Below are 15,289 nucleotides of genomic sequence, written 5' to 3'. Positions count from 1 at the left end.
ACATGTGTCACTGTCCACTCAGTGGACTTGTGATGGTTCGTTTACTATGATCTCAAAGTGCAAAAAATCAAGGCGACCACACCAAGGGGTTATGCTTTGATCAAACAGCACAACTTTATTGTTTGCCCGTAAAGCGGCATGCGATATAGTGACAGGGAGGGAAGGAAAGGTAAAATAAAAAGAAAAGGAAAGAGGATTATAGCTACCACCACGGGTCCAAGGCGTCCCTATGGTCCCAGGTCTAGGCAGCGTCCTGCCGGTCCTTCCGATCATCATGATCCTTGGTGGGGAAGATCTCCAAAGTTCGGTTGCTAAGGAGCCATCTTTTATGCCAAGCAACACACCTTGCTCCTCCTCTGGTCCATGGATTGTTGCCAGTCTCCGCCTTCTCGAGCCAGGTTATCACGCATGTCCAAAGAGGAGTGCCCGAGGTGTGGTTTGCCTCAGAGGCAGGTAGCTTCAGACCTGGAGGTGTGTTCTTGTATTATAATGATATTATAATGAAGAAAGTTCACCTGAAGTTCAAGTTTTCTGGTTCGTTGCTATGACAGTGGTTGTGATCCATCTTCTGGACAGCTGTTATGCGGCCTTATTGTAGTTGTTCCTTTCAGTTCCAGGTAGCAGGGAGCGGCATAGTACTCCTCATACTGCATTCCATCTCCTTGTCTCTGTTGGCAATGTTGAGACAATATTGTTCTCTTTAGACCGACTCTTACAACATGTCAGAAATCTCTGCAATAAGGACAATAAAGATGCACAGAGTGTAACCAAAAGCTTTAATCCTTTCAGGAGACTTTAATTTGCAGTTTATGGAGGGGTGTCAGTTCATGATGGTTGGAACTAAAATACTCTTTTAGCGCATAGCAGTATTCACAGGATTTCTTGGCTATTTATTGAAAGCTGACAAACATTACTCTGTTTTTTTTCTTTTTTAAATCCAGAATATTGCTGTTTTAAATGAGGAAGGAGAGTTTCTATCATATAGAAGTATATAGGAATTTTCTGTCAAAGATTTCTATATGATACTACTTTAGGTGACTGAGACTCTAGTATCAAAGCCTACCAAATTTTTTCCAAGTTTAACTCTTGACTGTTACCTTCTCAGCACTCCTTCAAATGATTTTGTTCTGTCAAATAATTAAAATACCTTTTGTCTCACTGTTTATAAAATACTTTGGGATTGGGACCAGATGCTATATGAAATCAAGGCTACTAGTTGTAATCTGTAGCACCTTAATTGATCTGTACAGTTTACAAAACCTTTATTCTGATATCCTCTGGGGTTTGTCTGCCTTTGTTCAAAGCTGCAACAGAAAGTGGCTGCTGAATTGCACTGCCAAGCAGTTGTTCATCAATTTATTTGCTCTTTTGTCTATTGTAGCACTTCCTTTGCATTTGCAGTACTATTGGCAAGATATATTGATAATGCAATCTATCACTTTTTTTTTATTCTCTCTGTGATTGCTGCAATCCTAATAATGTTTTCACCCAACCATTATATGTCTGACTAAGATCTAAGATCCCAGTCATGATTAAGAAAGAGCCATTGTTTCAGGTATCACAACATTGCTCTGAAACATATCAAGGTGAATAGCAGGGGGACCCATAGAAGAATTTTTAGGAGCTTTTTTCAGAGATTTTTAAAATTTTTAATTATATCCCCATTTTTTAAACATCTGCACATACATAATGTAGTATGTAAAAAGGGCTAAATATAAATATAAAGCATTCTTAAGGTCAGAATGCATCCAGTGTGTCTCTGCTGTATGGCATACAGTTGGGTGTCAGTAACACTACTGGCATCTGAGCTTGCAATGCCTTACATTGTCGATTGGTCAGATAGAGGCATTAAATTTAAAAAGCAGAAAAAGATATGTAATTTAATTCTCCAGTTCTGAGTTTTGAAATGAAATAAAATTATGATTTTGTGGTTCTCTTTTAAAACAATTTTTACATTGAAAATGTCTCAAAATTACATGTTGCCAGCTGCCAAAAATGCTTGTTGAACCATATTGGGTTTGTAGCTCTCATGCCCCTCCCTCAGGGTAGATAGATATATGATCCAACTAGGTTTACTTGTAAACCTCTGTGCTGGTGGGGTTTACAGCACCCTGTGGGTTTGTGTGTTGGAGAGAATGATGTGCACATGGCTGCTCAGTTATTGTGGCTCAGGTGCTGAGCAGGAAGCCAGTGATGGCAATGCATATGTCCACTTAGACTGCAGTAAGGAAATCTTGAGACTGTATTGGATTTGCGTGGCGAGGCTTTGGTAGCGGGGGGGGGGAGCTACAGGAGTGGCTTCTGTCAGAAGCTGCTAGAAGCTTCCCCCTGTGTCTGATAGAGCCAGTGCCAGCTGGCTCCAAGACGGACCTGCTGCTGGCAAGGCTGAGCCAATCGGTGACAGTGGCAGTGACTCTGTGATAGCATATTTAATAAGGGGGAAAAAAACCCCAAACTGGCAACTTCAGCTGGAGAGAAGAGAGAGAATATAGAAGAGAAACAACTCTGCAGACACCAAGGTCAGTGAAGAAGGAGGGGGAGGAGGTGCTCAAGGCACCAGAGCAGAGATTCTCGTGCAGCCCATGCTGAAGACCATGGTGAGGCAGGCTGTCCCCCTGCAGCCCATGGAGGTCCACAGTGGAGCAGGTATCCACCTGCAGCCCATGGAGGATCCCATGCTGGAGCAAGTAGATGTGCCCTGAAGGAGTCTGTGACCCTGTGGAGAGCCCATGCTGGAGCAGGCTCCTGGCAAGACCTGTGAGAGAGGAGCCCATGCTGGAGCAGGTTTGCTGGCAGGACTTGTGACCTTGTGGGGGACCCACACTGGAGCAGTCTGTTCCTGAAGGACTGTACCCCATGGAAAGAACCCACGCTAGAGCAGTTCATGAAGAACTGCAGGCTGTGGGAAGGACCCACATCGGAGAACTTTATGGAGGACTGCCTCTTGTGGGAGGGACCCCATGCTGGAGCAGGGGAAGAATGTGAGGAGTCATCCCCCTGAGGAGGAAGGAGCAGCAGAGATAATGGGTGATGAACTGCCTGCAACTGCCATTCCCTGTCCCCCTGCACCACTTGGGGGTGTTACTGAAAATCGTAACCAGGAAAACTCTCCAAACCAAATGATAGTTTAGAAAGCTGACATTGGTTTATTGCAGCGCTGGGTGCATGGGGGATTTTTCTTCCTAACATGCACAAGAAGCTACTTGAGGGTACACATTATATACAGTAGAGTATTTGCATATTCATAGTACATTACATATTCATTTTCATTCATGCACAGGATTGGTTACAAGTTTCTCGCTTTAAGACAAATTAGTGCACATCCTCAGATAGCACTATTGAAGCTTTTTACTAACTACACCTGCTCCCCAAGTGGGGTTTTGCCCTCTTTCAGGGGGCTATTTGAATTGAAGGTCAGGATCTTCCAGTACCACAATTACCTTTGTCCTACTTTCAACTAATTTTCTGTTGATATCAGTGGATTGCAACACCTTATCAGCTTGTCTCCTCTTGCAGCCAGAACTTTCTCACTTGGAGGCTTCTTTCTACATAATTTAGATAACCATGCTCTTTTCCTCATCTGTTCTTTGTTTCCCAAGGCTGACTCCCTTTATTAGAAGTCCTTTTATTCATCAATTTTGACATTGTGAGAGGATGGATCAGCTAAACTTTGTGCACATACTTGTTTAACATATAGTTAAACACTAAATCAGAGTTCGATCATTCGGGAGTTTAGGCAACAGCAGGAGTGAAGTGAAGTCTGAGAAGAAGGAAGAGGTGGGAGGATGGTGTTTTAAGATTTAGGCTTTATTTCTCATTACTCTGATTTTGATGTGAAATGAATAAGGGAATTAAATGTTTTGTTAGAAGTTTGACTTTGAAACAATTAGAACAAATGAGTTGTTAATGGTTAATTCAGGTTACTAGCATTTTTGAATGCCCTGCTAAGTGCTTCGTTAAACACTGGCAAATCCTTTGTTTAAAGGAGCTTCAAGAAGGAAGTACCGCGCATGATGAATGAGCTGACTGGAAATTTACCACAAGAAATGAGCTCAGCAAAACTAAACACTAACTAGGGGAAATGTAATTCCGGCAGGGGGAGATCATGACCACTGACTCATTGACCACCGACTCAAGAAACCCCCTAACCCAAAGAGAAGTAGAGACTGAGCATGTGGACTAATACATAAGAAGCAAGAGGATTGCTTAACAAATAGGGAACTGAGTATTAAATAATGAGAGAAATATGTAACTTGTAACCAATGAAGGCTGATGTCTTTGCTGAACTGTGTAAATAGTGTAAAGTTTTGACAATCGAGAAGCTAGGCATTTGTGGGTTACCACCTAGCTCCCTACTTTGCACAAACTAGAATAAAGGGATAGAAATACCTCCACTCGGTGTGTGAATTGGTGCTGCATATTGGGTAATGAACTTGCCTATGGGACAACAATTTGGTAATAAATGAAACTAATTTCCCCAAGTCGAGTCTGTTTTGCCTGTGATGGTAATTGGTGAGTGATCTCTCCCTGTCCTTATATTGACCCGTGAGCCTTTTGTTATATTTTTCTCTCTTGTCCAGCTGAGGAGGGGAATGATAGAGCCTGGTGTCCAGCCAGGGTCGACCCACCAGAGAGATAGATACACTTGAAATTTGAGTGATAATCCATTTCTGCCCCGCACCCTTCCCCCTCTTTAGGTCAGTAAGTTCCAGTAGGATTCCTGGATAAAACTTTTCTACTGATTGTCTGAACATCATTAAATCTTTATTCTTGAAAACAAAAGGTAATTTTTAAGATGTGATCTTCACTCACCTCTGAGAGATGTTACTATACATCGCAGATTCCCACTTGAATTTGTTTGTGGAGATCTTTGATCTATTGTGAGAGGGTGGGGTTTTTTTCCACCTTATTCTATATCAAAGGGTCTATGAGCCAGATTCAGCTGAGAGGTCCTATAGAAACAAGTTCTGCTTATTCTTTCTACGTTGTGTAATGCTTTCTGAAGCTACTGTCTTGTCTTACAATACCTGGCACAAGAAATGATGCATCTCCCTCTAACTTGACTTCAGAAAATGTTCTATGGCCATAAGTTGTTCACTGTACAGGCCATATTTTATAGTCACATACGGTATTTGTATCCCTATCACCCATGTCAAGGAGAGCCTGATGCAAATAATCAGATAGAACTTGAGGCTGGTTTCTATGACATCTTGAGTAAATATCTTTTATGCAACCTTTTTCTCCTACTGCTCTAGGAATCAAGAGAAAACCTGAAAAATGAAATCTCTTATGCAATATGACATGACATCGTTGAGCAGTTGTTGCTAAGGCTTTCAGTTCTCATTAATTATGTAGTCACTTCATATCTCCTTGGAAAAATGTGTTTTAGTACTTCTTTCTCCTAGGTGATGGAAGGAAGCCTCCGTTATTTATCCAGTAACATTGCAGATAGACACTAAGATTATTCCCAGAATCTTTCTGTCTTTTCCATTCAATCTCTGGCAGTCACTGAGAAAAGAAAGGAGATTAAGTAGTGTGGTTCCTGCAGTACTAGTTAACTCTCTGATAATGTTTTCACAAATGCAAGACTGGGAAAAACCCCAATAATTTGTGCTCATCTAAACCAAGAGAAGACTGGAAAAGAGTGGTTTTCCAGTCTGTAGGTTCTATGAGCCTTAATATATATTATTTCTGAGTCAAGTCTCCCATCAGTGTTATTGCAATAGATGATCTTTATATTTTAATGACTTATAAAATAAACTAGTCAGAAATTAAAATGATAATCTGTTTAATGCTAATATAGGTTTTAAGTAAGGCCTATAAGCACAGGTCTTGTTTGTAAACAGAGAGGGACACTTAGGTGAAGTGATTGGTGGCTGTCTTTGTCACAGTGACCACAAAGTAGTTGAGTTTCAAATCATTGGCAATAGGAGAAAAAGTGCCAGCAAAACTTGGACCCTGGATATGGGGAGAGCAGACTTTGGGCTGCTGAAGGAACCAGTTAATAAGGTCCCCTGGGAATTTGCTTTTGAAGGTATTGGGGTCCATGAATGCTGGTCACTTTTTAAGAGTGCAGGAGCAGGCAATTCCAAAGTGTTAGAAATCAAGCAAACGGGGCAACAGGCTGGCTTGGCTGAGCAGGGATCTTGTAAAATTTAGGTGGAAAAGGAAAATGTATGGAGATTGGAAGCAAGGACAGGTGGCACAGGAGGACTACAGAGGTACTGATTGCCACTGTAGGGAGAAAATTTGTGCGGCCAAAGCTTGATTAGAGTTCAAGCTGGCCAGTACTGTAAAGGGCAACAAAAAAGGCTTTTTAAAAATATATTAAGAGCAAAAGGAGGATCAGGGATAACATTGGTCCGCTGCTTGATGAGGTCGGTCACATCAGAAACGGGGACGTAGACTAAGCAGAAATATTTAATGCCTTCTTTTCCTCTGTCTTTAACACTGATGGTGGGCCCTGGGACCTCTGGAGCCCTGTGTTGGAAGACCATGAGTAGGGGGATGATAAAGTCCCAGCTGACTGAACTTGTTTGAGACTTGCTGCTCCAGCTGGATGCACATAAGTCTACAGGGCCTGATGGGATTCATCTCAGGGTACTTGAAAGAGCTGGCTGATGTTATTGCAGGACCTCTCTCCATTATTTTTCAATGGTCTTAGGTGTCTTGAGAGGTCCCAGTTGACTGGAAGATGGCAAATGTTGCCCCAATTTTCAAGAAGGATAAGAAGGAAGACCCTGGCAATTATAGGCCTGTCTGTCTCACTTCAGTGCCTGGTAAAATTATGGAGAAAGTTATTCTGGGAGTTATTGAAAAACACTTGAGAGACAATGCAGGCATTGGTCACAGCCAACATGGGTTCATGAGGGGAAAGTCCTGCTTCAGTGACTTAATTTCCTTTTATGACAAGGTCACCCATCTAGTTGGCCAAAGGAAGACAGTAGATGTACTGTGTTTCGTTTTGTTTTGGGGTTTTTTTGTTTTTTATTATTTTAGCAAAGCTTTTGATACTGTCTCTCACAGTAACCTTCTGGACAAAATGTCCAGCATACAGCTAGACAAGTCCATGATATCTTGGGTGAACAATTGGTCCAGGCAACCTGTTCTGTGTTCTGTCTTGTGCAGCCAGCCCACGTGGTCAGCTGAAGCAGTGAGCAGTCTCAGCTGAAAACCGGTTGGTTTCTCCAAGGTTTTATGCTGGGTTAATTTGCAACCAGATATGCCACTGTCACTGCAGCAAATGGCAGTCCTGCAGGCTTTAAACCTGCCTGTTGCTTGGAGGTCAAAAGTCCCTGTCCTCAGAGTCCTCTTCTGCACTGAGGAAGTTACATCTGTCACAAAATTACCTGCATGTTCAACTGTGATACAAGTTCAAATTAATCAAGCAATGGAACTAGGGCTTAAGCAAGGAGACAACATAGCTAGAGCTTGGGTTGGGAGGAAGACTCTTTTCTACACTTTCCCCAGGATAATTAATTTCAAACATGTTACTGTTGATGGCTTCTGCACCAAGAGAGATTGAGCATTAAGTGAACTTGCACAGCTCTGTTCTGGGCTTCCACCAAGTTATTTCAAAAGGAGGGCTTCTAAGCACTAACAGTACACAAGAAGACAAGAAGCATACAAGAAAAACAGAGCTCCAGAACACCTCATTTCTAAGAAGTCCACCTCCACTGTCTCATGTTATCTCTTCTGTCCTACATGGCATGGACAGCTGTTTCTCATGAGGTCAGTTGGAGGCCTTGGTGCAAGTACAAGCCTGCTGGCTCTGTTTGGGCCCTCAACCATATGCCTAAAGAAAGGAGGATGACTGAATTACCAGTGACTTCACTGACCAGCTTCTCCTATATGAAAATCTGAGAAGTTTTATGGACAATTAATGCTGGAGATGGTTTTCCAGTCTCTAGTCACACAACAGATCTTGTCCTTGACCTGATAAGGCTTGTTGATTCAAATGTAAGCTTTCAGGCATTCCAAAGTTTTCCAGAAGTTGTTCACAGTGGTAGCCAAAACTTTCATTTTGAGGTAAAAGTTATCGGAGAGAACTGCCTGTTTGATATCCTCAGTTACATCCAGATTTGCTCTTCCAATTTAATGTGAGCATAATGGAGCTGCCAAAGCCACTGCAGAAGATGCCAGTTTTGTTAAATTCATCTGTGCTGCTGTATATTTGTTTGCCTTTCCACATGTTGCAATACAATGTGTTCTTCTGAACTTTCTTGCAATACTCCTCTCTCCCACTTCATCTGAGAATCAGCATATACACATGGAAGCTGTTTGTGGGCTTAGCTGGCTTTTCAGCTGTAAATTTTTCAGGCTTACCCTGTAGAATTCAGAGAAAATTTGATGATGGTGGTATCTGTGCTCCAGGGCTACCTAAACCTCAGCAGAAGCAAAGGATGCTAGCTAAGTAAACTCCATAACTACTCACTTTAATATCCATCCAGAAGGCCATCTCACACAAGTAGTATAGGCTGGATTTGACTTCTAGAAGATCTCAGGCTTGGGAGAGCAGTACTTGGTCTTTCTGATGTTGAAGTTTCTCACTGTCATCATTCTGAGAAAATATTGTTATTCTCTGTACATCGGTTTAGTTCCTGCTACTCAAAGAATAATATTAAGATTTCTTTACTCCAACAGAGAAGTTGGTTTGGACCCTGTGAATTTTGTTGCTGCTCTAGGACTCTACAGTAATCACTGGCTTTGAACTGCTGGGGGTAAGGCAGGGATTATGGTTTCATGGGAGCAGAACAAAGCACGTGCACAATGATGTTCAAGATTCCCAACTCTAGTGTGAGACAGTAGGACCCATATTGACAATAACCTTTGGAGCACAATAACTGGCATGTAAGAAAGATTCTTCCTGAGCTGTTCTGCTCACAGTGTATGCTATTTTTTGGGAAGTTTTATGGACATACTCTTTCACATGGGTATTACAAAGCACCTACTAACCAGTGTTTTATGAAAAAGGCTGTGAATTATTTAATAAATATGGCTGAAACTCTTAGTAGCACCAGACAGATGAGAAAGCATGCCTGCATTTTACTTCTAATACACATATCTGGTTTTATGGCTAGTCTTTTTTGTTCACATTGGCTGATTATAAACTGTAATAACCATTAATTTTTAGTTAAATGGAAACCATTGGTGTCATTGTAAGGCTTTATCCTGACATACTTTAAGTCAGTTAGACAGTTCCACATCACAGTTTTAGAATATGTTAGACAAACTTTAATGTGATGAAAATATTGTTGAAATCCATGTTAAAACTTTAGTTGGTTTTAGTGGAACCACTATATAGTTGTAGTTTTTTTGTTTACATTAGCAGAAGTTGTATGCAGGGAGATGTGCTTCTTCCATCCTGTATGTAACAAGAACTAGAGAAAAAATCTAAGTGTAGCTCTTCTTCTGTAGTTGATGTATGACCCTGTCACTGTTAGTCATGTTTATGTGTGTGTATAAAGGAAAAACAGATACTTGCAATACAGAAACTTAAAAATAAATTGTGCTTCTTGTTTTATTGCATATTTTCCAGTGAGGATTGCATATGCAACAGGGGGAACGCAACTGTGGGTCTTACAGTGGATCTTGAGAGGCATTGCTTTAGGGGACAAAGAAATATACTTGTGAGACAAAAAAAGACTTCGCTTGTTCTTCTATTCTGATCTCATTAACCTATGTGGATGCTTTAAAGGACTTTTTTTTAGACTTGCTAACTATTAAATGACTCATTGCAATTGCAAACAGGTGCCCCCTACCCTTTTGCTCCTTTAAAAGCATGTATACCAATATATGCTTTCATAATTTTAGCTGTGATTGAATTAGAAGAAAACTGTTCCCTAGTTGCAAGTTTGTCTCATTCAGTGTACACAGATACTTGTCTATAATATTGGCATTTTCAATTATCAAGTAGTTGTTTTGAAAAAAATCAAAACCACAGAACACCTTTTTTACAACTATACTTTTTTTTTCAGGCAATAATAAATAGCACTATCACCCCCAACATGACATTTACTAAAACATCCCAGAAGTTTGGCCAATGGGCCGACAGCAGGGCAAATACAGTCTATGGCTTGGGATTTTCATCTGAACATCACCTTTCAAAAGTAAGTATGACCAGTGACAACTATTCAGCCAGTCAAGCAGCTTAAGAGTATTTGATTCCTGTTGGTTGTATCTTGATTCAGTGCTCACTACTGTTATTTAAAAATAGTTTACAAAAAATGTTCTGTATCCATCCTTATAATATAAAAAGACAAAACAATATTGTTACAACACTTTGTTGCCTATGAATTTTCTTTTAACTAGTTGAGGAAAGGAGGGAGATTTAAACTATCACAGTGTATGCTGTTCACACCTTCTAGGTATTCACTTGTTAAGCTTTGTTAAGTTTCTCTTCTTTAAAGTTGTTCTTCTGTTGCAGTTTTTCATGATAGAATTTAAAGGAGTAGACTATGTAGTGTTTCTTCTGTGTTTAGATGTCCTAAAAAAATATTATTGGTAGTCTTCAGATGCATTTTTGTCTTTTAAGCCACATTCACTTTTCTGCTGTGTTTTCTTCATCAAATTACAGCTATTTCAACATGTGCAGGCTTAAAGTAAAACTAGTGGGAAATATATTCAATGTAAAAGAAAACTACGTTTTCCTGTTGGAATACAAAATTTGAAATTATTACTAAAGAAACTAAGTGCCCTATGAGTTTTTTTTTCTGGTCTACTTGTACAGGAGGGAAGTCCACCTTAATCCAAGGAAAGCAGTAACTCACTCCTTTTTCTCAAAGTGATGGTATGGTTCCTGTAAGCACCCTTTTTACAATTCCTATTGTTATTGATACTACTCTGGTAGATGAGTCCAGGAACCTGTAAAAGCCAATGTTGTTTTTCTCCAGATGAGGAATTCCATTTTCAGTTTAAAAACATGTTTCTACATTTAAGCAGAGAATTTTTATCTTTGAAATATACAAACTATCTGGAAACCCAAATGCAATAAAAAATGTATAATGAATGTTTGAGTAAGGAATAATGGTTGGCTTGTTATAAAAAAACCCTAAATAAAAAACATTATACTGGCCCTTTTGAGAAAGTATTCATCACTATCCAAGGATAAGCATGACCCTGTCAGAAAACCATTAAAAAAAGAACCAGTACATCTGCTTGTAAGATTTCTTCCTTTCATAATCCAATAGTTTTCATTTCTACAAAGCAACACAAACCCAGGAAATTCTGAGTGATATTAATATTGAATATATGCATGTGTCATTGCTTCAGTGAACTTAGAAACTTTGTCATTTATTTAAATTGGTGTGTATGTCCTAGAGGCACTTGCTTACCAACACGGTAATAACTTTTGTTAATATTTCAAAGGATTTAGCATAAATCCTAATTTAGTTTACTTCTCATATATTAGCTTGTTTTCCTTAATCATGGAATGCTTCTTTGGAGGCAAAGTATCATGCTTTAGTCATGCATAGCCTGTGTTTGCCTGCCTTTCAACACTGGGTTGTCCTTGCCAGTGAAAATATTTTGATTTTTTTCATCTGTCCTTCCCTTCACTCTTTCCTTGCTCTCCCCAAGTGATACTTACTTCCTTATTAATTATAGTTGTTTCTATCCTATTCTTTCATTGACCTCAAACTGATGTCTAAGAGTTTTCAGCATGCCTTTGGCTTACAATTTTATATTAGTGTTGAAAAAAGTTACAGTAGATATTTTTGTCTCAAGTACGTTTGATTAGCAATTACTCAGATTACTGTGATTTATGAAGAATACACAGATCTGTTGAGAAAAATGCCAAGTCACAGACCTTTTCAGAAGTTTATAGTGATGAATCTTCAGGACCTTTTCAGCAAACTGTTTCCCTTGTATTATATATTAATTATCAAATTGTGATTTTCATGTGAATTAAAATTGATGATCATTGCTACTAAAATTCATAAAGGTGAAACTTTTTGTGTTATTGTAAATTTAGCAAACATCTTTGATGGAGGGAAAAGAAACTTGTGTTTAGATTACAGTCTATTCAGTCACTGGAGTTGGTAGATATATCAGTCTGGGAATCAGAAAACCTGAATTAGAAACCCTGGATCTGCTGTGTAGCTTCAGAGAAATCAGATCTATCTTCTCTTTCTTGTCTTGTGTCTCTGTTCAGATTACTAATTCCCACTTCTGTGCACTGGCACTATAGTCAAGATTACCAGACCACTCTTTGGTACACCTAGCACTGTAGGACATGATATCTAATTTAGGGCTCAAGGTACTACTAGATATTAGTAATAGTGCTATCAAATAAACTGTATTAATGGATTTGTTCAGAAACAGAATGCTTCTAGAAGTTGCCTTAAAAATTGATTCTGGAACTTCTTTTCTGTACTTGGTTTATCAAAGTGAACACCCCTGTTGTATGTAATTTGTTTTGCAGTAGTGTCTCTGGGCCCCAATGAAATATTTTAAGTTCCAGGGAGCAAAAGAAAGCCTGAAACCACAGAAAAGTTAGTCTAGTCTGTGACTGATATCAACAGGTTAATGAAGCAAACAATTAGAGCAGAGATAATAAAAGTCATGCCTTCTAATAAACTGATTTCAGATTATTGTCTGCTTAGCTATGTCACTCTAAACAAGCAGATGATTTCCAAAGCATATATCAAGTGTTTGACTTTTGGACTATTCATTTTTGGTTCATGTGTCTTTGTCCTCCTAAACTGATTACTAGGGTAGAGTGAAACATCAGTAACCTCTTTCTGGATGATTATTGTTACTGTGAGAATTAGTAGAGCGAGACTATCCGGTGTAAGAATAAAGGCACTCTAATCAACCTCACATGCAAACAGTATAGAAGAAAATTAATTAAACATTTGTTTATTTTCATTAGACCTTTTCTCAATATGTAAGACGACAAATACACCTCAAGATTGTTCCATCAGGAGTCAGGTTGAAGTCAGTGATACCTAAAAGATGATTCCTATGTTGAAGAATATTCCTTTCACAGAATCAGGATATCCTAGCACAGTCCCTCTTGCTGCTGTAGTAGTAGGAACAGAATGTCGTATGATATTCAGGGAAAACTGAGGCTAATTTCTCAACCAGAATATAAATCTGTGCTTGTGATAGTATCCTGCTGTATGGGAAGAAATATTCCTTGTCAGGATTGCTGTCTGTTTTATCCCTTTGAATTAGTTCTTAATTCAAATTCTTAATTCTTAATTCTTAATAACTTAGGAGTATGCTAAATGCCAAAAGGACCATCACAGGTACTTGTGAGATCCTCTTGTAGACTCTCCTTCCACAGTTTTTCCATCTTTTCCTTAAATTAATCTTCCAGAGAACTCTTCCTTTCATACAATGAGATCTCATCTTTGTTATTTAGGTATTTTATCAAGAGATTGCCTCAAGGAATTCTAGTAAATTTTTGAAAATTTCCTCTACATTAGCCTTGTTATCTTTTCTTATAATGTTATCTACTTATCTGTCTATTTATTTTATATATATATTAGTTTCTGCTACTGTGATACAGAAGATCATATTTACTGCCTTGTATGTCTTCACCCATTCTAAACCTCAGCATCATGTTTTCTCACTTATCATTCCTCTTATCCTAAAGCTGATTTAAATAATAGGTTATCCATCATATTTTGAGGTCTATCTACAGCTCTTAAATGAGTATCATCTGGTGATCTGTTGCCAGTTTTATTATCTGTTCTGAGACCTTTTTTGGTGCTGAATTAGAGTTTCAGGATGGTATATTTTGTCTCCTTCTATATTCAGGAAACATGCTTTTAAATAACCTGACAGCTGAAATATAGGATACCAGTGGAGAGAAATGATACTTCCTCAAATACTAATAGCATACCAGGAGAAGTAGTTTAAAGACAATAAAGATTTTTAGATCTTGGTTAGCAAGCGAAGTTCTGACTGAAAATAGTTGAGGAGATTGTGTCACACAAAGGTAGCCTTCATCCCTTCTGATTACATGCAGTGCAAAACAATTTCTTTGTATACTGCTGGAGAGATTTAGAAGCTGTTGGTGAAGTTTCCAATGTTTATGCAGAATCATTTCAGTCTTAAGATGATCATAATAAGATCATGTTCTGTATAAAAGCATGTATAAAAGCAGTAGCAAGCAAAAACGAATGCTTGGCCACTATAGCAATTAGTGTAGTATCAAGCTGAGATCTATGAAGCTAAATTTTTCTCTAGCCAGAGAATCTAGGCCCTATTCTTAATAAATTGTTTTAATCTATCAAGTTTAAGGGTGCATGTATTTCTAAATTGCTGCTTTGGCTATTTTCTGGAAGAGGTATGTGTAGCACAGAAATCAAGCTTTATATGGCAGTTTAATGTGAAATTCTTGAATTTAGTGTTCAGTATATATGAGTGTTTATTTCAATGAAGTTGTTCTTTAACTTGATTGATGTCAATGAACAATCAATAAATGAACTTGACTCAGTATTCCCACTGCTGCTTTCTTAATTAGCTACTGAAATTATAAATGCTGTTAAAATTTGGGAAGAAATTAGTATTGTTTCAGTCATGACAGAATGAAGCCCATTGAAGGCTCTAGGCTAATAGTGACCACAGTAGGCTTCAGAACCAGATCATTCATGGTCAGGAAGACAGTAAAACCTGAATCTGAAAACAGCTGTGCAAGGCAGCTTATCACTATTATTAACTGTATATGAGGTGGGGTTTTTAACACTATCAGCAACAAATTAAACTTTGTTGCATCATAATTTTCTTGTCATATAAACAGAGTACACTATGTCTGAAAGGTATGTCACTGTGAAACTCTCTTATATGAGTATCTAATAAGGAGAAAAATTTAAAAATTATAATGACAGAATTTTACTTTGTAAAATATTAAGTACAGCATTCTGTTCTGCATGTAATATGACTACTTCACACCTACTCTTTCTCTTTTCCTTTTTTTTTAAACATATGTACCTTCAGTTTGCGGAAAAATTTCAGGAATTCAAAGAAGCTGCACGACTAGCAAAGGAAAAATCCCAAGAAAAGATGGAGCTAAGAAGTACACCCTCTCAAGTGAGTCTTATTGCCTGATTCAAGCCTAGTACTTCATAGTCTGTGCTACTTACCATATCTTATACAAACATATTAAAAATGAATAGGGTATTTCACAGTTTCCCTGAATCCTCTCAGCAGTCAGCTATAAGTGTAAATAAGTCTAAGAATACATTTAATATACATTGCAGAAGTGTCAAAGGGGCTTGTTTTAATATAAAATTGGCCTTTTTTTTATTCCCATCTCTTTCTTTGAGTTTTCCCTAGAAAA

General features: G+C 38.5%; 1 protein-coding gene across 3 annotated transcripts in view; it reads left to right on the top strand.

The window, feature by feature from the left end:
• The window catches only part of LOC130142020 (homer protein homolog 1-like), a 122,071-nt gene that overhangs the window by 21,915 nt on the left and 84,867 nt on the right, over nt 1-15,289 (top strand). For all 3 annotated transcript variants that reach the window (XM_056323420.1, XM_056323418.1, XM_056323417.1), the window contains exons 3-4: nt 9,978-10,109; nt 14,947-15,039. In XM_056323420.1, the coding sequence (XP_056179395.1) occupies nt 10,008-10,109; nt 14,947-15,039 (195 nt within the window). In that variant the 5' untranslated portion in view covers nt 9,978-10,007. The remainder of the gene's footprint in view (nt 1-9,977; nt 10,110-14,946; nt 15,040-15,289) is intronic.

This window comes from Falco biarmicus, chromosome W (assembly GCF_023638135.1).
Source record: "Falco biarmicus isolate bFalBia1 chromosome W, bFalBia1.pri, whole genome shotgun sequence".
NCBI classification, from domain to species: Eukaryota; Metazoa; Chordata; class Aves; order Falconiformes; family Falconidae; genus Falco; species Falco biarmicus.
This window is presented reverse-complemented; position numbering and strand designations above follow the sequence as displayed.